Source organism: Oncorhynchus mykiss, chromosome 23 (assembly GCF_013265735.2).
Source record: "Oncorhynchus mykiss isolate Arlee chromosome 23, USDA_OmykA_1.1, whole genome shotgun sequence".
Lineage (NCBI taxonomy): Eukaryota > Metazoa > Chordata > Actinopteri > Salmoniformes > Salmonidae > Oncorhynchus > Oncorhynchus mykiss.
Genome location: NC_048587.1, coordinates 47,188,330 through 47,210,108, shown reverse-complemented (window position 1 = coordinate 47,210,108; position 21,779 = coordinate 47,188,330). Strand labels below are relative to the sequence as shown.

Here is a 21,779-nt window from a genome sequence, read left to right as displayed (position 1 = left end):
GGTTGCTGCCTTTCCAATCAAAAGCCCTGGATTAACACCAAGGTTGGTGCTAAACTAAAAGACAGGGATACCACACACATAGCTATCGTAGACAACAGGAATAAGTACAAGAAGGCCCGCTATGACCTCCACAGAGCCATCCAACGCTCCCTTCCAAGCTCGTCACCAAGCTTAGGACTCTGGGTCTGAACACCTCCCTCTGTAACTGGATCCTGGACTTCCTGACTGGCCAACCCCAGGTGGTGAGGGTAGACAACATCACCTCCACCATGCTGACCCTCAACACAGGGGCCCCACGCTTAGTCCCCTCCTGTACTCCCTGTTCACCCACGACTGCGTGGCCACGCAACACCATCATCAAGTTAGCTGACAGCACGGCGGTGGTAGGCCTGATCACCGCTGACGATGAGTCGGTCTACAGGGAGGTCAATGACCTGGCAGTGTGGTACCAGAGAGACAACCTCTCCCTCAACGTCAGTAAGACCAAGGAGCTGATCGTGGACTACACCAAACGGGGGGGTGAACACACCCATATCCACATTGACGGGGTCACGGTGGAGCAGGTCGAGAGCTTCAAGTTACTCTGTGTCCAAATCACTTAAGACTTAAAATGGTCTAAACACACACACAGTCATGAAGCAGGGACAACAGCGCCTCTTCCCCCTCAGGAGGTTGAAAAAGTTTGGCATGGGCCTTAAAATCCTCCAGAAGTTCTACAGCTGTAACATTGAGAGCATTTTGGCTGGATGCATCACTGCCTGGTATGGCATCGACCTCGATCGCATGGCACTACACAGAGTGGTCCCGGAAAGCCCAGTACATCTCTCCAGGACATCTATATTAGGCAGTGTGAAAGGAAGACCCGGAAAATCATGAAAGACTCCAACCACCCAAGCCATAGACTATTCTCTCTGCTTCCGCATGCCAAGCGATACTTGTGCATCAAGTCTGGCACCTACAGGGTCTTAAACAGCTTCTATCCTCATGCCATAAGACTGTTATATAGCTAACAAAATAGCCCCAAAGACTATCAGAGCTAACCTTGTATCCTCATTGACCTTTTTATTTTTGTCTCTATGCACACTCACAGGGCCGTACACACTCGCACACACTCCATCATCTGCTCACTCGCACATAACATGCACATACATTTATACTGACACGACCCACATGCACACCCACTCAAATCAAATCGTGCAGACACACACACCCAATCACATACAAACTGCTGCTACTTTGTTTATCTTATATCCTGTTGCCTAGTTCCCTTAACCCTATACATACAGTTAAAGTCGGAAGTTTACATACATTTAGGTTGGAGTCATTAAAACTTGTTTTTCAACCACTCCACAAATTTCTTGTTAAAAAACTCTAGTTTTGCCAAGTCGGTTAGGACATCTACTTTGTGCATGACACAAGTCATTTTTCCAACAATTGTTTACAGACATATTATTTCACTTATAATTCACTGTATCACAATTCCAGTGGGTCAGAAGTTTACATACACTAAGTTGACTGTGCCTTTAAACAGCTTAGAAAATTCCAGAAAATTATGTCATGGCTTTAGAAGCTTCTGATCGGCTAATTTACATAATTTGAGTCAATTGGAGGTGTACCTGTGGATGTATTTCAAGGCCTACCTTCAACCTCAGTGCCTCTTTGCTTGACATCATGGGAAAATCAAAAGAAATCAGCCAAGACCTCAGAAATAAAATTGTAGACCTTCACAAGTCTGGTTCATCCTTGGGAGTAATTTCCAAACGCCTGAAGGTACCAAGTTCATCTATACAAACAACAGTACGCAAGTATAAACACTATGAGACCACATAGCCGTCATACAGCTCAGGAAGGAGACGCGTTCTGTCTCCTAGAGATTAACGTACTTTGGTGCGAAAAGTGCAAATCAATCCCATAACAACAGCACAGGACCTTGTGAAGATGCTGGAGGAAACCGGTACAAAAGTATCTATATCCACAGTAAAACTAGTCCTATATCGACATAACCTGAAAGGCTGCTGAGCAAGGAAGAAACCACTGCTCCAAAAACGCCGTAAAAAAGCCAGACTACGGTTTGCAACTGCACACGGGGACAAAGATTGTACTTTTTGGAGAAATGTCCTCTGGTCTGATGAAACAAAAATATAACTGTTTGGCCATAATGACCATTGTTATGTTTGGAGGAAAAAGGGGGAGGCTTGCAAGCCGAAGAACACCATCCCAACCGTGAAGCACGGGGGTAGCAGCATCATGTTGTGGGAGTGCTTTGCTGCAGGAGGGACTGGTGCACTTCACAAAATAGATGGCATCATGAGGCATGAAAATTATGTGGATATATTGAAGCAACATCTCAAGACATCAGTCAGGAAGATAAAGCTTGGTCACAAATTGGTCAGCCAAATGGATACTGACCCCAAGCATACTTCCAAAGTTATGGCAAAATGGCAAAAAAGGACAACAAAGTCAAGGTATTGGAGTGGCCATCACAAAGCCCTGACCTCAATCCTATAGAAAGTTTGTGGGCAGAACTGAAAAAGCGTGTGCGAGCAAGGTCTACAAACCTGACTCAGTTACACCAGCTCTGTCAGGAGGAATGGGCCAAAATTCACCCACCTTATTGTGGGAAGCTTGTGGAAGAGTACCCGAAACATATGACCCAAGTTAAACAATTTAAAGGCAATGCAACCAAATACTAATTGAGTGTATGTAAACTTCTGACCCACTGGGAATGTGATGAAAGAAATAAAAGCTGAAATAAATATTTCTCTCTATTATTCTGGCATTTCATTCTTAAAATAAAGTGATGATCCTAACTGACCTAAGACAGGGAATCTTTACTAGGATTAAATATCAGGAATTGTGAAAAACTGAGTTTAAATGTATTTGGCTAAGATGTATGTAAACTTCTGACTTCAACTGTATCTACCTCCATTACTCCAATAACCTGCACATTGTAAATATGGTTTTGAAACTGACCCTGTATATAGTATGCTTACTTACTTATTGTGTTCTTCATATTTCTCGTGTGTTTTTTCTAGTAATACATTGTTATTGATTATTACATTGTTGGGTTTTGAGTTTGCAAGAATGGCATTTCACAGTACTTGTTCATGTGACATTAAAACTTGAAATAAAGACCAGGGAGGTTTTCCAATGCCTCGCAGGGAGAACCAATTGGTAGATAGGTAACATTTTTAAAAGCAGTAATTATTAATTAAGGAAACCACAAAGGATATCACCATGAGGCCAATTAATGACTTCAAAACGGCAACAGAGTTTAACGGCCGTGATAGAAAACAGAGGATGGATCAACAACATTATAGTTACTACACAATATTAACCTGATTGACAGAGTGAAAAGGAAACCTATACAGAATAAAAATATTCCAAGGCATGCATCCTAAGGTATTACTGCAAAAAATGTGTCAAAGCAATTCAATTTTTGTCTTGAATACAAACTGTTAATGAGTACCACTCTCCATATTTTCAAGAATAGTGGTGAATGCATCATGTTATGGGTATGCTTGGCTTGTAATCGTTAAGGACTGGGGAGTTTTTCAGTTTATTTTTTATCCTGAATGGATCTATGCACAGGCAAAATCCTAGAGGAAAACCTGGTTCAGCAAAACTTGCTTTTTACCAGACACTGTGAGATTAATTAACCTTTCAGCAGGACAATAACCTAAAACACAAGGCAAAAATATATACTGGAGATGCTAATCAAGAAGACACAGCTTGAAGAATTTTGAAAAGAATAATGGGCAAATGTTGCACAATCCAAGTGTGGAAAGCTCTTAGATTTACCCAGAATGGCAGCGATTATAGCAGACTAAGGTGTTTTTACAAAGCATTTACTCAAGTGGTGTGAATACTTATGTGAATGACATATCTGTATTTCATTTTCAATACATCTGCAAAAATGTATAAAAACATGTTTTAACTTTGTCATTATGGTGTATTGTGTGTAGACGGGTGAGATTTTGTGAAATAAGTCAACAAGTATAAATACTTTCTGAAGGCTCTGTAACTGAGTATATGTTGGTTGAGGTTGCACCATACATTCAGTAGTAGATTGTGGTAGTAAAAAGACACCTAACATTTTCTTTTTAAAATAATGACTGAATAGGGGCATCTTTGTCAACATCAAACCTTCCTGAAAACTTGAGGACATGCATGATACTTACATTACAGGAGAATCTGAATAGGTCTTTCTTTATGGTGATAGGTTAATACTGGGCCATCTGACATCTCCTGGATTCTGTTCTGTCTACACTTCTGTAAATGGAAGCAGTCTGTCCACAGCACACACCAGATCATGATGTGAGAAGAGGAAACATTATTGACATCTGGTTAGGACTTCTCATATTGAATCTAATAATGATGGTATGTGAGTGGCGATTTAACAGCCATCTATCCTAGCTATCCTTTTTTCATAGGCTTATATTATAGTTTGGACACACCACTGGATAAATACAGATTGCATGCAGTTCTAAACATTTCCAGTGTATCTACAATAGCAGTAAAGTTGCATGTGTGTGCAGATTGTCAGTTATGGTCTTTTCAAATACTGCAGCCTGGTGGCAACAGTGAAATTGCTAGTTATAGGTATGGGGTGAAGTGTTGAAAATGAATGAGCAACAATCTTCAGCCCATATACATACAATAATGTGTTGGACCTGTATGTATTATAGAGACCATCAGTGCTGTCACCCAAATCCACTACAGCAGGGGTGTCAAACTGGTTCCACGGAGGGCCTAATTAAGAGCTAGACAACCAGGTGTGGGGAGTTTCTTACTAATTAGTGACCTTAATTCATCAGTCAGGTATAAGTGAGGAACGAAAACCCGCAGCCACTAGGCTCTCTGTGGAATGAGTTTGACACCTGTGCACTACAGCAGGGTTTGCCAAACTCGGTCCTGGGGCCCCCCCTGGGTGCATGTTTTTGTCCTTGCAGCTGCCCACAGCTGAATAAAATAATCAAAGCTTGATGAGTTGATTATTTTTATCAGCTGTGTAGTGCTAGGGCAAAAATTAAAACGTGCACCCAGGGGGGGGGGGGGGGGCAGGACAGTTTGGGAAACCCTGCACTACAGTATCATAATCTTGTGTCATCACTCCTGTTCCACGACACCATAGAAGCCAAGCAGTGGAGTCAGTTTTTCACACCGTCTATCAGACCATTCACATCAGCATTTGAAGCAAAAGCAGATATTTTGTCTGAATAGCTTTGTGGGGTGCAAGGACAAACTTCTATACTATGGTGTACAGGCCTAAAAACAACCACCGTTAAATGTACATAGGCCTACAACTTCTGAAATTTCATATTTGATGTGGTATAGACCAGTGGTTCCCACCGTAATACAGTAAGTGAAAAGGGTTGGAAACCACAGGTCTAGACCATGGATGTATTGTGTAAGTCCATTCAAATCAAAACCAATTCAAATAGTTATTCATTCATCTAGTAATGTATTTATTTCTATACAACAGAATTCAAATAGACGAGTCAACCAATTATCCGACCAATCCTTTCAGTCCTGGAGAGTCCTTTTTATAAACATTAAAACACTTTGTATATACTGTATGTTTTCAAGAGAGAAATTAGTTTTCGCCACAACCTCCATTCAGAGAATATTGCTTTCCTGTTAAAGGCATATCAGGTTCCAACCATTGCACTACAGCATAGCACCGTCATAACTATCAGAGAGACAGACAGTGGGCGAGTTCCTCTGCCCAGGGGTTGCTGATGCCTGCCAGATCTTATAATGTCTGGATGTTATAGCAATCTGGTGCCTGACAGCAGTCCATGACGTGGCACGCAACCATTGGCTGATGCATGCAACGTCTGAGCAGGGGAACGCGACCATTGACTTGGTCCTGTGTTAACTGTTAAAGGGAACAAAATAATGGTCCCTTTCAAGAGAAAGCCTTAGTGACCCATAGTGCTGAGAAAGAGACATCCAGTAGGAGGCTATAGCGATGCTTTTTCAATTTTATTATTGTGAAATATCATTATGCCCCGTTTTATACCAATTTAACTTTTTTACTAGATGTTACACTGCCAGGTGGTTTAAAGAGAAATTAGAGCAAGGTGACAGCTCAAACAGCTGAACATGTCTGGGCAGAAAAACCAACACATCCAACAGAATAAAAGCTCCAGGAAATGAACAGCCTACAAGTAAGTGGCACAAAGGCTGATTGATTCCTTGACGTATGTTTTGTCAAACACTACTGCCTCTGGGACAGCTCTTTCCAACATCTTTCCTTTGCGGCCAAAGGCCTTTAAAATGGTCAGGTTGTGAATGAAGACACAGCCGGTAGAGACAAAGGCCAGAACAAGACAATAATAAAGAGTACATAGACTTCCTATATAAGATGGATCTGACTAGTGTTCCTCAATCCCAACCACCTCCTCTTGAATCACCTTAAAACAGGTTCGATGTAGGAGAAGGTATACAAATCCCTCATCATCCCAACATTTCCCATTCCTAAGTAAACAGTGTTAAAATGTAAAAATTAAAGAATGATCTCCAGCAGCTTTAGAATAAGAACACAGGGGAGGAGTGAAGACACTAGAACACCTGCAGTTGTAACCTCACAATTCAGAGAAACTAAACAGGCGTACCCAAAGTGCACCTCCACCCCCCCCCCCCCTTCCCGTGTCCTCCAAAAACGCCCCGCTCACACCCTTCCCTCATCGGAGATGAAGGGCAGGAGCCGAAGCACATGGTACCCCTGAGCCGACAACCCTCGTATTGGTCCCCTCCCTCCTACAATCTTCTCTCGTCTCTCCAGCCTCCCCAGAACGTTTGCCAGGCCAATTCCTCGGGAGACAGGGGACTAACGCTTAGACTTGGAGTCTTCAGCTTCTTTTTCTAGGAAATCGTCAGATAAAAGACACAGTTGGTTAGGCACTGAATTCAAAAGGAGTAACACTTAAACCAGTCTGTCTGAATTAACACAACAGTTCCTGTATGGCCGTCTCAGATTAGCATAGAGAAATACCAATACCTAGCGGACTTTACAGCACAAAGTACTAGCACAGTAGATGTGTAATCCCTCACCTTTTTTGAGGCCGTCCCTCTTCTTTTGTGCGTCCTCTCTCTGCTTCTTGATGATGGCCAGCCTGGCAAGGTCAGCCCGTGCCTGGTCCGTCTTCCCCTCCAGGTGCAGCTTCATGTAGCGCTCCTTTGCCTTCTGCTTCTCAATCTCCTCCCTGAGACAGAGCGTAACAAAATCCTGCTATCAAAAAGTCCAAGGTCTATTAACAACCCCACCACATTTGCTGTTATCATTTCCATCGGAATGTTAACTGGGCGTGCTGAGTGGAAATTAAATAAATCTTCTTGCCGACACCTACTCCCAAGACCTTCACTAACCCAAACGCTTCCAAGTCAAAATGGGTTATTTCTGAAATTACTACCTTTAGTCATTTAATTTTAGGCATAGGCCTGAGACTTGAAGGGCCCCCACCTCTCTCTGCGTGACAGCTCTTTGGGTGCGTTGACATCTAGCTCGGTCACCTTCTTACTTTTCTGCGATATGCGGTTGGGATTCTCAATCTCGATCAATCCCTCCACTCCACTCTTCTTCTTGTTCTGTAATAACAGAGAACGTCAAGACATTGAACAGAGTCAACATTGCTGCTCTGACTACAGTAGTGTTGGCAGATAACACTTTCAAAGTGAGTAGGAGAATCTTCACAAGTCTCTCAGTAAAACCCCGCATCAACACTTCTAATTCCTTGGCGGGAGGCCTAGAACTAGACATTAAAAAGGAGCGCCCTCACTCACAATGTCCTCCTCTTCACTGCTGCTGTCGTCAGATCCTGATGACTTCTCCTCCTCCTTCTCTACCCCGCCATTCGCCTCCTGTCACACACACACACCTATTAGATCATGTTAAAGCGATGATGTTGGTGTTTGAAATGCATTTCTCATACCTTGGAGTATATATATGTCAATGTTACCAGCCGAATTAGCTGGTGCAGGAAGTCAAGGAGCAGGGCTATAGCATTGTAAACACATTTTCAACCAACCTTTATTTGGCGATACCGCCTTCATTCTCGATTTGGAGGGCAGGGGGAACTCCAAAAACCAGAGAATAATTTTAAAACAAATGTTAAATCCACTTTTTGCACCGAGTGGAGAGTTCCCTTGCCATTTAGCTGATGGACATCTCCATTTCCCTACGTCATTGCTGGAACTAGTCATTTGTAAGTGCCGCGACCACATGTAGAAGAACATAACAGCGCAGCACACTGTGTGACCAAACAACACAAATATCTACACACATGCAGGAGGCATTTCTCACTCGGTACAAAAAGTGGATGAATGTCTTTGAATATTTCCTTGTTTTCAGAGTTTCACCTGCAACTAGAAAGTGCAGTTTAAGACACCAGCACCTTCCAAAATGTAAACCCAGGGGTCATATCTCTCCCTGCACTTGAAGCTAGAACCCTGTATAAAAATACATGGATCTGTCCAGTGGTATAAAGCACTTTAAAGTATTTTTTACTTAATTCCATATTTGGGGTATCTGTTTTTAAATAATCATTTTTGATTACTTTTACTTCACTACATTTCTAAAGAAAATATCATTTTTACTCCATACATTTTCCCTGACAGCGAAAAGTATTCATTACATTTTGGATGCTTAGCAGGACAAGAAAATGGTCCAATTCACAGACTTATCAAGAGAACATGCTACGTTTGTAAATTATGAGTGTTCCCCTGGCTATCTGTAAATGATACTTAAGTATATTTTAGCAATTACATTTACTTTTGATACTTCAGTATATTTGAAAACAAATACTTTTACTCAAGTAGTACGTTACTGGGTGACTTTCACTTGAGTAATTTTATATTAAGGCATCTTTACTTTTACTCAAGTATGACAAATAGGTACAGTTTCCACCACTGGATCTGTCTAGAGCAGAGATGGGGTAACTCAGTTGGGCTCTCAACTTACTTTTGAGAGTTAGAATAGCAGAATACATAAACTTAATTTGTCCTTTGGAAAAATAAGTCCCCCCCCCAACAAAAAAAATTCTGGTTTGTAACAATTTTTTTACATCATTGTATGATGCAAGGAACCAATTTACAAAATAAAATGCGTTACTCTTTTTTACTATAGAGAATCTGACAAAAATGTAGGCTACACTGTCTATTGTCTTCTTTGCATATTCAAGACTTTCTCAAAACACTGGCCCTTTAAGGATGTCCTGGAGGATGGTTGGCCACCATTTGTAGCCTATAAAATATACTGCAAAATTATATCCAAATACTACAAGTCCCGTGGTCCCTGGGATTACAAAAAAATATATCTACACAGTTCAAAACAGACTCTGGGACAGTTCTGGGTCGACATAATTCACACAACTACTGGACATATATATATAAAATATTTTTAAAAAAGCAACGAGGCTGATGCAACATATCGTTTAGCTTAAAATGTTGATCATATGAAGAAATAAAACTATAAACTCAATGCACACACGGCTGTAAGCTACGTGCAAATATCCGGTGCGCAACGGGCACTGTCCTTCACTATCCGGTCTAGTGATTTGATCTGAACGAACTGTGCCTTGAGTCGTCAGAATCAACCCGTTAGACGTTAAATATCCTTCCTTCATTATATTTGTCAAAAATGACTGGCGTTTAGCCTATATTTATGTAATTAAAAGTTTCATTAAAGTTTGACCCCCCATATGTATCCAAACCAATGCTAACGAGGCTGTAGCCAACAGGGGTCGTGTTAACACAGAGAGAAAACAAAAGAGAAAAAGCACAAGAAATATCTTGCTGCATTTTGCAAACGCATATCTAAAATGCCTCCAATTGTAATTTCTTCTTGGCAGAAGACAAATTTTGTGCTTCAATTACACGTCACTGATGAGATTTCACAGGCATTCTATCAGCAGACAGCGCTCTGATGTATAGCTATATTTCTGTGCTACTTTTCTCAGGTAAAATGCAAGATTAACTTCAAGCAAAACATTAGTAAATGTAGCTGGCTACATTCTTTCCATGATAAACATTAGAAATGTGATGGCCATGCATCATTTTTGCAAAAAAAAAATCCTTCCCTTTTCATTGGCAGCTAATTTCCTGCTAGCCAAATAGCGTTGCACTTCGTTGTCATTGATAAAGATGAAGCTATTTTCTGCCAAGTGTGTTGCACTAATGTATTTTCTGTGAATGAAAACTATAGTTGAACACTAATGAAGTAAAAAAAAAAAAAAAAAAAAAAAACACTACTTTGGATATAAAAAACAGGTTTAAAAATAGTTTATGGTCTGCGTTTTGAAAATGCAGATTTCTGAACGCAACCCCTGGAAAACATGCAAATCACCTACACTTTGACATGTAGGCTTTATTCATTCATGTACATAAAAAATAGATTTTAATATTATTCACATTTTGGGAAAGGCTAGGACTGCATGCACATTCATCTTCTGCACACCCTACCATTCCAGTGTTTAATTGCTATATTGTAATTACTTCGCCACCATGGCCTATTTATTGCCTTACCTCTCTTATCCTACCTCATTTGCACATGCTGTGTGTGTGTGTGTGTGTGTGTATATATATACACATATATATATATATATATATATATATATATATATATATATATATATATATATATATATATATATTTTTTTTTACTGTATTATTGATTGTGTGTTTGTTTATTCCATGTGTAACTGTGTTGTATGTTTTTTTATTTCACCTTTATTTAACCAGGTAAGCAAGTTGAGAACATGTTCTCATTTACAATTGCGACCTGGCCAAGATAAAGCAAAGCAGTTCGACACACACAACAACACAGAGTAAAAACAAACATACAGTCAATAATACAGTAGAAAAATAAGTCTATATACAATGTGAGCAAATGAGGTGAGATAAGGGAGGTGGAGGTAAAGGCACAAAAAAAAAAAAAAAAGAGGCCATGGTGGTGAAGTAAATAGAATATAGCAAGTAAAACACTGGAATGGTAGATTTGCAGTGGCAGAATGTGCAAAGTAGAAATAAAAATAATGGGGAGCCAAATAAATAAATAAAATACAGTAGAGAAAGAGGTAGTTGTTTGGGCTAAATTATAGGTGGGCTATGTACAGGTGCAGTAATCTGTGAGCTGCTCTGACAGTTGGTGCTTAAAGCTAGTGAGGGAGATAAGTGTTTCCAGTTTCAGAGATTTTTGTAGTTCGTTCCAGTCATTGGCAGCAGAGAACTGGAAGGAGAGGCGGCCAAAGGAGGAATTGGCTTTGGGGGTGACCAGAGAGAAACACCTTCTGGAGCGCGTGCTACAGGTGGGTGCTGCTATGGTGACCAGCGAGCTGAGATAAGGGGGGACTTTACCTAGCAGGGTTTTGTAGATGACCTGGAGCCAGTGGGTTTGGCGACGAGTATGAAGCGAGGGCTAGCCAACGAGAGCGTACAGGGCGCAGTGATGGGTAGTATATGGGGCTTTGGTGACAAAACAGATGGCACTGTGATAGACTGCATCCAATTTATTGAGTAGGGTATTGGAGGCTATTTTGAAAATGACATCGTCGAAGTCGAGGATCAGCAGGATGGTCAGTTTTACAAGGGTATGTGTCGAATTGCTTTGCTTTATCTTGGCCAGGTCACAGTTGCAAATGAGAACTTGTTTTCAACTAGCCTACCTGGTTAAATAAAAATAAATAAAAATGTATGGATGTGGGTATTCAGACCTGCAAGCCACTGCGGCCTCTCATGCAGAGTTCAGATGTTTTGTAGAACCCACCCCCATCAAAGTTACCCATTACTGGTCTAGAGCTTTTGTTACTCACAAAGGTGCAAAAACTTGATATCCCCTCAGAGACATGGGTCCTTTACTCACCAGCTCTCTCTGTGCTTTCATCTGTCTGTCGATCTCTTCTGGATTGCTGAACTGCTTTCCCCGACCCTTGTGACCTTTTTTACCTTAAAACCCCAAATGAGAGAGCGCGTGGCATGTTGTAGAGATAACAGAAAACAAAGAGATGAGTCAGGCATGACGTTTGCTCACTGCGGCATGGTTAACTACAGATGTCAGTATCCAATCCATAAAAGTGATTTAACTTCTTCGCTGCCTGGATACATTTGTGGCATAACTCATTAGCCACATATCATTACTATCAGGGGGGACAGTAAATGCTTGCCAAGAAACATGATACTGACATGAACGTAAATGGAAGAAATCAACCGGGTGCACATGGTGCTAGCCAGATGAACAGTTTAGCTAACATTAGCTAGTGACAGTAGCCTAACAGCTAGCAAGCTAACAACTAACGTTACATAGTTAACGTTAGCGTACAGTGACTACAGTAGCTAGATGGCTATCTGGCAAATCAAGTTGCCAGGTGTCAATTTGCTTCTCTATGGCTAGTGGCTAGCAAGCGATGTCAGTTCTCACGAAACGGGGAACCTCAACAAAACATACATTTTGCCAGATCCTTCCAAGTCGCTAGCTAACGACAGTTAGCTATATTTATTTTAAGGTAATGTTCCGTTGTATGGCTAGCTAATGTTAGCTACATTTGGAACGTTAGCAAAAATAACGGCGTTTGATACTTACCGCCTCTTGGCATATTTGGTACAGGAACTTGAACAACTAACACAGAAAATCTATTTAAAAAATAAATAACTTCACTGTTTCCAGCAAAACAGTGTTTATTTTCCAAAGAAAAGGCCTTCACAAGAAAATACTTGTCTCCTGCTAGACAAATGCACAATACTTTACCCGCTTCAGAGCGACAAGAGTGAAAGGCTGTGATGATGCAATATTCAGCCAATCGCTAGACAGGAATTTTGACAGGCTTGTCAACAGACCATTCATATCACCAAAATACATGCAGAGTGAACGGAAAGTAAACATAGCCAATGAAAACACATATCTGTAAGTGCGTTGCTTTAGTAAGCACCGCCCTAATTATTTTAGGTGGCGGTCATTTTTGAATTAGAAAATATTGCACCTTACCAGCCAGCCAGAGCCAGGTGTCCAAATCACAAACGACTTAAAACGGTCCACTCACACAGTTGTAAAGAAGGCACGACAGAGCTTCTTCCCCCTCAGGAAGTGAAAAAGTTTGGCATGGGCCCTCAAATCCTCCAAAGTTATACAGCTGCACCAATGAGAGTATCTTGATTGACTGCGTCACTGCTTGGTTTGGCAACAGCACTGCCCAAGATCACATGGTGCATGGAGGGTGGTGGGGACAACCCAGTACATCACTGGGGCCGAACTCCCTGCCATCCAGGACCTCTATATAAGGAGGTGGGAAAGCAAGGCCCAGACAATTGTTAAATTCTCCAGCTATCCGAGCCATAGACTCTGCTTCTGCACAGCAAGCGGTACCGGTGCATCAAATCTGACACCAGGCACTGCATTCTGGTCTCAGAGCATTTCGTATGATTCTGTATGTAAATCGGAGACACTCCATTTAGTCATAGACTGTTCTTTCTGCTACTGCACAGCAAGTGGTACCGGAGCGCCAAGTCTAGGTCAAGAAGGCTTCTTAACATCTTCTACCCTCAAGCCATAACTCTTGAACAGTTAATCAAATGGCTAACCGGACTATTTCCATTTTCCCCACCCCAACCTAATTTTTATGCTGATGCCACTCTCTGTCTATTATCCATGCATAGTCACTTTACCTCTACCTACACGTACATATTACCTCAATTACCTCGACTAACCGGTGCCCCCGCACATTGACTCTGTACTGGAACCCCCTGTAAATAGCCTTGCTACTATTATTTTATTGTTGCTCCTTAATTATTTGTTATATTTCTAATTAAAATATATATATTCTTAAAAGTGCATTGTTGGTTAAGGGCTTGTAAGTAAGCATTTCACCTGTTGTTCACCTGCTGTATTCTGCGCATGAGACAAATAAAAACGTTTTTGATTTAGTATGATATGTTACGTTACATATGGTATGTATTAATTTGTGGATGTCCTTCACCCATTTCAGATGATATGTTACTAATTACAATTTGTACAATATGCCTATTTTTTTTAAAAAGTACAATATGTTACGAATTTGCAAAAATGTATGATATGTTACAAATTCTAGCCAGGTGGCTGGCTGGCTAACGTCAGCCAGGCTAGGGAGTTTTTCCTAGCCACCGTGCTTCTACACCTGCATTGCTTGCTGTTTGGGGTTTTAGGCTGGGTTTCTGTACAGCACTTTGAGATATCAGCTGATGTACGAAGGGCTATATAAATACATTTGATTTGATTTGACAGCATTTCTTCTGCATGCCAGTCCTGTAGGAAGTTCACGGCCCCCGCGCGCAGATTGGCAAGAACTAGGGCGTTTTTTTTATAAAAAAATAAACGGACTAGAGCTAAGCACAGGCACAATCTTAAGAGGGAAACCTGGTTCTGTCTGTTTTCAAACTGCCACTGGAGACAAATGAACCTTTCAGCAGGAAAATAACCTAAAACACAAGGCCAAATTATACACTGGAGTTGTTTACCAAGACATCATTGAATGTTCCTGAGTGTCCGAGTTAACAGTTTTGACTTAAATCTGCTTTGAAATCTAGCCAGACTTGAAAATGACTGTCTAACAATGATCAACAACCAACTTTACAGAACTAGAAGAATAAAAAAAAAAAGAATAATGTACAAATTGTACAATCCAGAACTCAATTTATCCAGAAATACTCAAAGCTGTAATGGCTGCCAAGGTGCTTCTAATATGTATTGATTCAGGGGTGTGAATACTTATGTAAATTAGATATTTCTGTATTTCATTTTCAATAAATTGGCAAACGTTTCAAAAAAATGTTTTCACTTTGTCATTATGGGGTATTGTGAATTCAGGTTGTAACACAACAAAATGTTGAATAAATCAAGGGGTATGAAAACTTTCTAAAGGCACTGTACCTCTATCACTCCAGTAACCCTGCATATTGTAAATATGGTATTGGAACTGAACCTGGAACCGCCCCTGTATATAGCTACTGACCCTGGAACTGACCCTGTATATAGCTACTGACCCTGGAACTGACCCTGTATTTCACTACTGACCCTGTATATAGCTACTGACCCTGGAACTGACCCTGTATTTCGCTACTGACCCTGTATTTCACTACTGACCCTGGAACTGGCCCTGTATTTCACTACTGACCCTGTATATAGCGTCTTACTTTCTCATCTTCTTATTTCTATTTAGTGTGTGTGCTTTTTCATACCTTATGTTTTTTTTTTAGTATTACATTGTTATTGACTCCTGCATTGTTGGGGTTAGAGCTGCAAAAAAGGCATTTCACTGTACTTGTGCATGTGGGGAGGAGTCAGGTTAAAGAAGTATTTTCAAACCTTGAGACAAATGAGACATGTATTGTGTACGTGTGCCCTTCAGAGGGTGAATGGGCAAAATAACAGATTTAAGTGCCTTTGAACATGGTATGCTAGTAGGTGCCAGGCGTACCGGTTTGAGTGCGTCAAGAACTGCAACGCTGCTGTGGTTTTCACGGTCAACAGTTTCCCGTGTGTATCAAGAATGGTTGACCACCCAAACGACATCCAGCCAACTTGACACAACTGTGGGAAGCATTGGAGTCAACATAGGCCAGCATCCCTGTGGAACGCTTGACACCTTGTAGAGTCCATGCCCCAATGAATTGAGGCTATTCCGACTGAAAAAGGGGTGCAACTCAATATTAGGAAGGTGTTCCAAATGTTTTGTCCACTCAGTGAAGATCAACAGCCCCCTGTTCAGGCATCCCCCTTAAGTCCAAAAGCTTATTTTCTATTCCATTCTTCTCCTTTCCTACTTTTGAAGGAAACATTTCTTTCAGCGCTGGTTCGTTCCCTTCTCCCGTTTCCTCCTCCTCTCCAGGTCTCATGAAAGCCCCACAGTTGAGCAGCAGTCCCCCATGATGAGAAAGGCTTCCCTTCAGCCATAGTGGTCTAGCAGAACCTGACCCAGGGGGGGCAGGACAGAGAGGAACACGGAGCATTAGTCATTGGGGGCCTGGAACGAAATCATTGTATACAGACTATGGGAAGTTACACGTTAGAGCTGGATAGAGAGAAGGATTAGTAGTGTGTATTGTGATATGTTGCAAGTACCTGAAAAGTAAAGCTGTTTAATGGCGGTGGTGATGGAAGCTCCCACCATGCCTGCTGATGCCAGCAAACCTCCGACCTGCATCACCGACCTGCTGTCAAACCTGTTGACCGTGATACTGGACACTGGGCCTGGGCAGAAGGCGTTCACAGACAAACAGGCCATGTGTATTTATTAATGAAATGATGCAGAACTACAAGAGACTCACATTTCTGTTTTGTTTCTCCCATTGAACGTTTATTTTTTACATCTGACAGCTTTGTTTCGTATACGATTCAAGCTCTCAGAGGCCCCTGTATCAACTCTATGATTGACCTCTGACCTGATCCATTGAGCATGGACAGCATGATGGAGGAGATTCAGGCCGTGTCGCTGTGGCCCACATCAAAGTCCCTCATCAGCTCCTTGAAGGAGACACTGACAGCTTTGGGGGAGGCGTAGGAGAACCCAGTGACGACGAAACAGATGAGTAGCCCCAGCCACCATCCAGCCCCAGCTTCCATCCAGCCCCAGGCAAAGTCTAGCCCCAGCCACCATCCAGCCACAGCAACCAACAGGGGTCCAGCCACCATCCAGCCCCAGCCAGCATCCAGCCACCATCAGGGGTCCAGCACTCATCCTCTTGGTTGTACTGACTCCCATTGTCCCTCAAGAGGATGGTCCTCTCTAGGAGGAGGGAGTGGGTCTGTAAGTTGGCCAAGAAGATGCATTTGTCAAACCCTCACAAACCGATCAATGATATATTTTGGAAGAAAGGTTCTGTGGCTCACACTGTACTGGTACAATGACTAATAATTCAAACATCACTCTTGGTCAATTCATTTCCATACTCGGTCAAAAGGTCTATGTGTTTTCCCACACACCGGTGTAGCCTGACCTGCAATGCTTACTCAATGTATGACTGACTGAGCCTTTGGATTATGATTGTCTTTACCGAATTTGTTTACACGGACTTGGCCAGTTTGTGAAAGCTATTGAGCCATAGAATTAAATACCTCTAATGACATTTGTCTGTGCAGTACAGCTTGCAGTCATATTCAGCATCTGGTGTAACAATAACCATCTAGCAATTACATTGTAATAACAACAATCATCTCACCTGTGACACAAAACCACAGGGAACTGAGAGAGAGGCAGTAATAATTCAAGATATAGTCCTGAAGACATGTTGGATGTGTGACCTCCACATCTAGAATATAGTCCCTGTCACTCCTGGGTTTCTGACAATTCTAAGGTCATGCTTAGCGTAACGCTGAATTAATCAGAAAATTCTGAAAGTGTTGTTCATTCTGGTGCCAAAGGTTTTCAAAACAATACTTGTATCAATACCGGCCACTATAAACACCAATACCGGCCACTATAAATCACCAATACTAACCACTATAAATCACCAATACCAGCCACTACCTCTTGAAAATACCACATCAGACGGTGGCATTAGCATGGGCAATTGCATACTTATACAGACATGTATGCAAACAAACAAAACATAGCTTTCTGAAATGTATCTAAAACCTTTTAATAAAGTAGAAAAAATCTGAAATCAAATATTAAAATACACTTAGCTGCCAAAACCAGAAATCATAGTATTCTAAAATAGGTCATCAGTGGCTTACAAAAGATAATGAATCATTTTTATAAAAGGACAGGACACATTTAAACTATCATAACTTCAATGATTTTTAATCCGTAGAAATTATAAATATATAATTTATACAGTACATGGGCTCCCGAGTGGTGCAGTGGTCTAGTAGGCCGACCACATCACTTGCAACCCGTTGCAAAATAAATTTAGAAATCTATGTTATTCAATTATTGCACCCACACTGCTCGCGACTGTCTGCGTTGCCAAGGGCCCTAAATAGAAGTCCTTTCTATTTCTGACGCAGATTGCACTGCAAATCCTGCCTCTCCCATCTTGTCATTGGTTTATAGAAGCAGGTACCCACGTGCCATCTCCTCATTGGTTATACCCACGTGGGTGATTGAAAGACGAACTGTGTTGCCGGTCGGTGTAGTAATACTATGAAAGTTTAGATGCCAATCTAAAAATCCTACAATGTGATTTTCTGGATTTTTTTCTCATTTTGTCTGTCATAGTTGAAGTGTACCTATGATGAAAATTACAGGCCTCTCATCTTTTTAAGTGGGAGAACTTGCACAATTGGTGGCTGACTAAATACTTTTTTGCCCCACTGTAAGTTCAAAGATGAAAAAGCCTGGAAGGAGGAGAGATGACTAGAAACGATTCAGTTGACCGTTTTATCTGTGGATTAATTGTCAGGTAAAATAACAACTCAATGCTTATATCCCAGGACAAATTAGCTAGCAACAGCAAGCTAGCTAAATAGGACAAATTAGCTAGCAAGTGCAAACTAGCTAAATTACCATAAATGTTTAATGCTTTTCGACCTGTTCCCAAATTAATATAATTGGTTCAGAGTTTGTGTTGATATTTTAACCTGCGTGTCGTGATCGCGTTTGGTGTAGGGGGACAAAATAAATTTATGCACGATGGCGCACGCACGCAGACGGTTTGGGTTCTGTGTCAGGCACTGCATCTCAGTGCTAGAGGCGTCACTACAGACCCTGGTTCGATTCCAGGCTGTATCACAACCGGCTGTGATTGGGAGTCCCATAGGGCGGCGCACAATTGGCCCAATGTCATCCGGGTTAGGGTTTGGCCGGGGTAGGCCTTCATTGTAAATAATAATTTGTTCTTAACTGACTTGCTTAGTTAAATAAAGGTTAACAAAATATATAAAGAATTTGTTCTTAACTGACTTTCCTGGTTAAATAAAGGTAAAATAAATCAAATACAATTAATTGGTCACTAACACTCACCATCCTTTATCTATTCCCTTCTTCATTTTCAGGTATCACTGGGAACCTGTCTGTAATTTTCTATTCATCACTTCTTCCTTCGACTGTGAATCTTCATCTTTTCCAGCTCCTTCTCCATCTGCAGTGGTTTCTGACAACTTAAGAAAAAGGGAATCAGTTACTTGCTCCAATAAATTATTAATAATGGCCTATAAAGGGAATCCCGTATTCAAGGTTAATTGTATGGCTTATACTGTATAAGCATTCTGTATTGTATGGCTTATACTGTATCTATGCAACTGTATTCAATGGGATGCTTCAAGCTGATGAGAATCTACCATGTCCAACAGGAGGTCAATCTTCAGCCTGAGTAGGTTGTTCTCCTTTTCAAGCTATAGGTTGCTATTTTTCAGTCTGCGCCTCCTTCCCAGATACATTCCCTTCAGACTGTTGAGGCGAGAAACAAAACAGCAAATGAAAAAGAAAACAAATAAAATGCAAATAGACTCAACAAATTAAGAGGGGGGATGTAGAAACTTCCTTCACATAAAAGACAACAGATGCACATTGTGCAGAATGTTTTTTGGGCGAGAGACATTTCCTCAACTCACCGTGTGCAGATTGAAGACAGAAACAGACTTGCGAGGGGTATTCTTTGGACAGAAGGTGTTGCCAAAAAGCAGCATCTTCGTCATCATATATTGTGAGACAAATATATACTGTGGAGGATTAATGTTAGATTGATAACTTCTTATTTTGCTGTTTTGGAAATAGTGGTCAAGTAACGTTAGCTACGTAGCTAGCTAAAGTTAGCATAGCATTGCAAACTAAGATTACCAACAGCAACAATATTACGCCACTATCTTCGTCGTTTATTTAATCATATATTAAAATAGCTAGCTAAATGACTGTACAACGCTTTTATTGATCTAGCTAATTCGTTATCTCTGGTTAGCAGAGGCTTCCCTTCTCTTTCTAGCCCAGCAAGCGGCTTTTTACAGACATGCAGGTTACTGCGCAAGTGCTACAGATCCATTTTGTCTAAACAGGTAATAATGGAAGAATTTACAAATGGAAACGCAGCATTTGAGTTGGATGATATCAAATCACTTTGCATTTTTATGAATGTTTACTGTAACTACATACCATTGGATTCTTTATAGTTGGACAAAGTGTACATTTCATCCTTGTAATAATGTAAACACTTGATAAATGCCCCCGCTGTTTAGTTTGAGTGGGATAAGCCATCAATGTAAACGCATCACCATGGTGATAGCGTCTCTTTGTTTACGGAATACTGTTTCCCGTGAAATATTTTTTTCAGTGTCATTACCTGTCACAGATTTATCGTCATATTGCCCCCGGATAATTAATGATATAATGGGCAGATGCCGTTCTATTCATAACAAGCCCCAGTGGCCTAATGGATAAGGCACTGGCCTCCTAAGCCAGGGATTGTGGGTTCGAGTCCCATCTGGGGTGAAATATTTTTGTCCATTAAATTGTTTATAAATAACAGTGTCAACAACTAAATGCAATGATGGATGATTTCACACAAACATTTGAATATATGTACATTATTTATCTTGTCTTAACATTTATACTGAACAAAAATATTAAAGCAACATGTTTTATTTTTTATTTTATTTCACCTTTATTTAACTAGGCAAGTCAGTTAAGAACAGATTCTTATTTTCAATGACGGCCTAGGAACAGTGCCCAACCTTCCGGTTACTAGTCATACACTCTAACCACTAGGCTACCCTGCCACCCCTGTCTCAAGTTTTGAGGGAGCATGCAATTGGCATGCTGACTGCAGGAAAGTCCACCAGAGCTGTTGGCAGAGCATTTAATGTTAATTTATCTCTACCATATCTCTATATCTACCATAAGCCACCTCCAACGTCATTTTAGAGAATCCAACCGGCATCACAACCGCAGACCACGTTTAACCATGCCAGCCCAGGACCTCCACATCTGGCTTCTTCCATTGCAGCATCGTCTGAGACCAGCCACCCAGACAGCTGATGAAACTGAGGAGTATTTCTGTCTGTAATAAAGCCCTTTTGTGGGGAAAAACTCATTCTGATTGGCTAGGCCTGGCTCCCCAGTGGGTTGGCCCCAAGTAGGTGGGTCTATGACCTCCCTGGCCCACCTATGGCTGCGCCCCTGCCCAGTCATGTGAAATCTATAGATTAGGCCCTAATTCATTTATTTTGTGTGACTCATTTCCTCATATGAACTGTAACTCAGTAAAATCATTGAAATTGTTGCATGTTGTGTTTATATACAGTGCATTCGGAAAGTATTCAGACCCCTTGACTTTTTCCACTTTGTTACCTTACAGCCTTATTCTAAAATGTATTAAATCGTTTTTCCCCTATCAATCTAAACACAATACCCCATAATGACAAAGCAAAAACAGGTTTAATTTTTTTTGCTAATTCATAAAAATAAAAAAAAGCATTCTTGAGTATGACGCTACAAGCTTGGTACACCTGTATTTGGGCAGTTCCTCCCATTCTTCTCTGCAGATCTTCTCAAGCTTTGTCAGGTTGGATGGGGAGTGTCGCTTCACAGTTATTTTCAAGTCTAGCCAGAGATGTTCGATCGGGTTCAAGTCCAGGCCCTGGCCACTCAAGAACATTCAGAGACTTGTCCCGAAGCATTGTCCTGATGGAAGGTGAACCATCGCCCCAGTCTGATGTCCCGGGCACTCTGGAGCAGGTTTTCATCAAGGATCTCTCTGTACTTTGCTCCGTTCATCTTTCCCTCGATCCTGACTTGTCTCCCAGTCCCTTCCACTGAAAAACATACCCACAGCATGATGCTGCCACCACCATGCTTCACCGTAGTATTGGTGCCAGG

At 41.2% G+C, this 21,779-nt stretch overlaps 1 protein-coding gene, 1 long non-coding RNA gene and 1 other non-coding gene across 6 annotated transcripts; 1 reads left to right on the top strand and 2 right to left on the bottom strand.

Moving 5' to 3' along the window:
* Nucleotides 1-5,447: 5,447 nt before the first annotated feature.
* LOC110502877 (28 kDa heat- and acid-stable phosphoprotein) lies at nucleotides 5,448-13,180 on the bottom strand. Of its 3 annotated transcripts, none has more exons than XM_036960609.1 (6): nucleotides 12,983-13,180; nucleotides 11,864-11,946; nucleotides 7,789-7,866; nucleotides 7,469-7,593; nucleotides 7,060-7,211; nucleotides 5,448-6,870 (listed from the first exon to the last, which is right to left on the bottom strand). In XM_036960609.1, exons 2-6 carry the CDS (start codon nucleotides 11,882-11,884, stop codon nucleotides 6,836-6,838), a joined length of 411 nt encoding a protein of 136 aa, XP_036816504.1. In that variant the 5' UTR covers nucleotides 11,885-11,946; nucleotides 12,983-13,180; the 3' UTR covers nucleotides 5,448-6,835. The 3 variants fall into 3 exon arrangements, with proteins under 3 accessions (XP_036816504.1, XP_036816502.1, XP_036816503.1); XM_036960607.1 differs by lacking the exon at nucleotides 12,983-13,180 and adding an exon at nucleotides 12,581-12,793; XM_036960608.1 differs by lacking the exon at nucleotides 12,983-13,180 and adding an exon at nucleotides 12,581-12,785 and having other exon boundaries at nucleotides 5,448-6,864.
* A 2,413-nt stretch (nucleotides 13,181-15,593) lies between these two features.
* On the bottom strand, nucleotides 15,594-20,210 carry LOC110502876. 2 transcript variants are annotated; one of them, XR_005039221.1, is made up of 6 exons: nucleotides 20,058-20,210; nucleotides 19,250-19,358; nucleotides 18,933-19,069; nucleotides 16,411-16,773; nucleotides 16,091-16,219; nucleotides 15,594-15,938 (listed from the first exon to the last, which is right to left on the bottom strand). It is a non-coding gene; the product is annotated as an uncharacterized LOC110502876 (long non-coding RNA). The 2 variants fall into 2 exon arrangements; XR_002470386.2 differs by lacking the exon at nucleotides 20,058-20,210 and adding an exon at nucleotides 19,523-19,946.
* Nucleotides 20,211-20,320: 110 nt separating this feature from the next.
* Nucleotides 20,321-20,393, top strand: trnar-ccu. The gene has a single exon. It is a non-coding gene; the product is annotated as a tRNA-Arg (tRNA).
* Nucleotides 20,394-21,779: the final 1,386 nt, after the last annotated feature.

Coding starts and splice junctions, on each gene's coding strand:
- LOC110502877 (XM_036960607.1), bottom strand. Junction 7,212..7,468: donor GAGCTGTCACGCAGAGAGAG/GTGGGGGCCCTT, acceptor GCTCTGTCTCAG/GGAGGAGATTGAGAAGCAGA. Junction 6,871..7,059: donor GAGGGACGGCCTCAAAAAAG/GTGAGGGATTAC, acceptor ACGATTTCCTAG/AAAAAGAAGCTGAAGACTCC.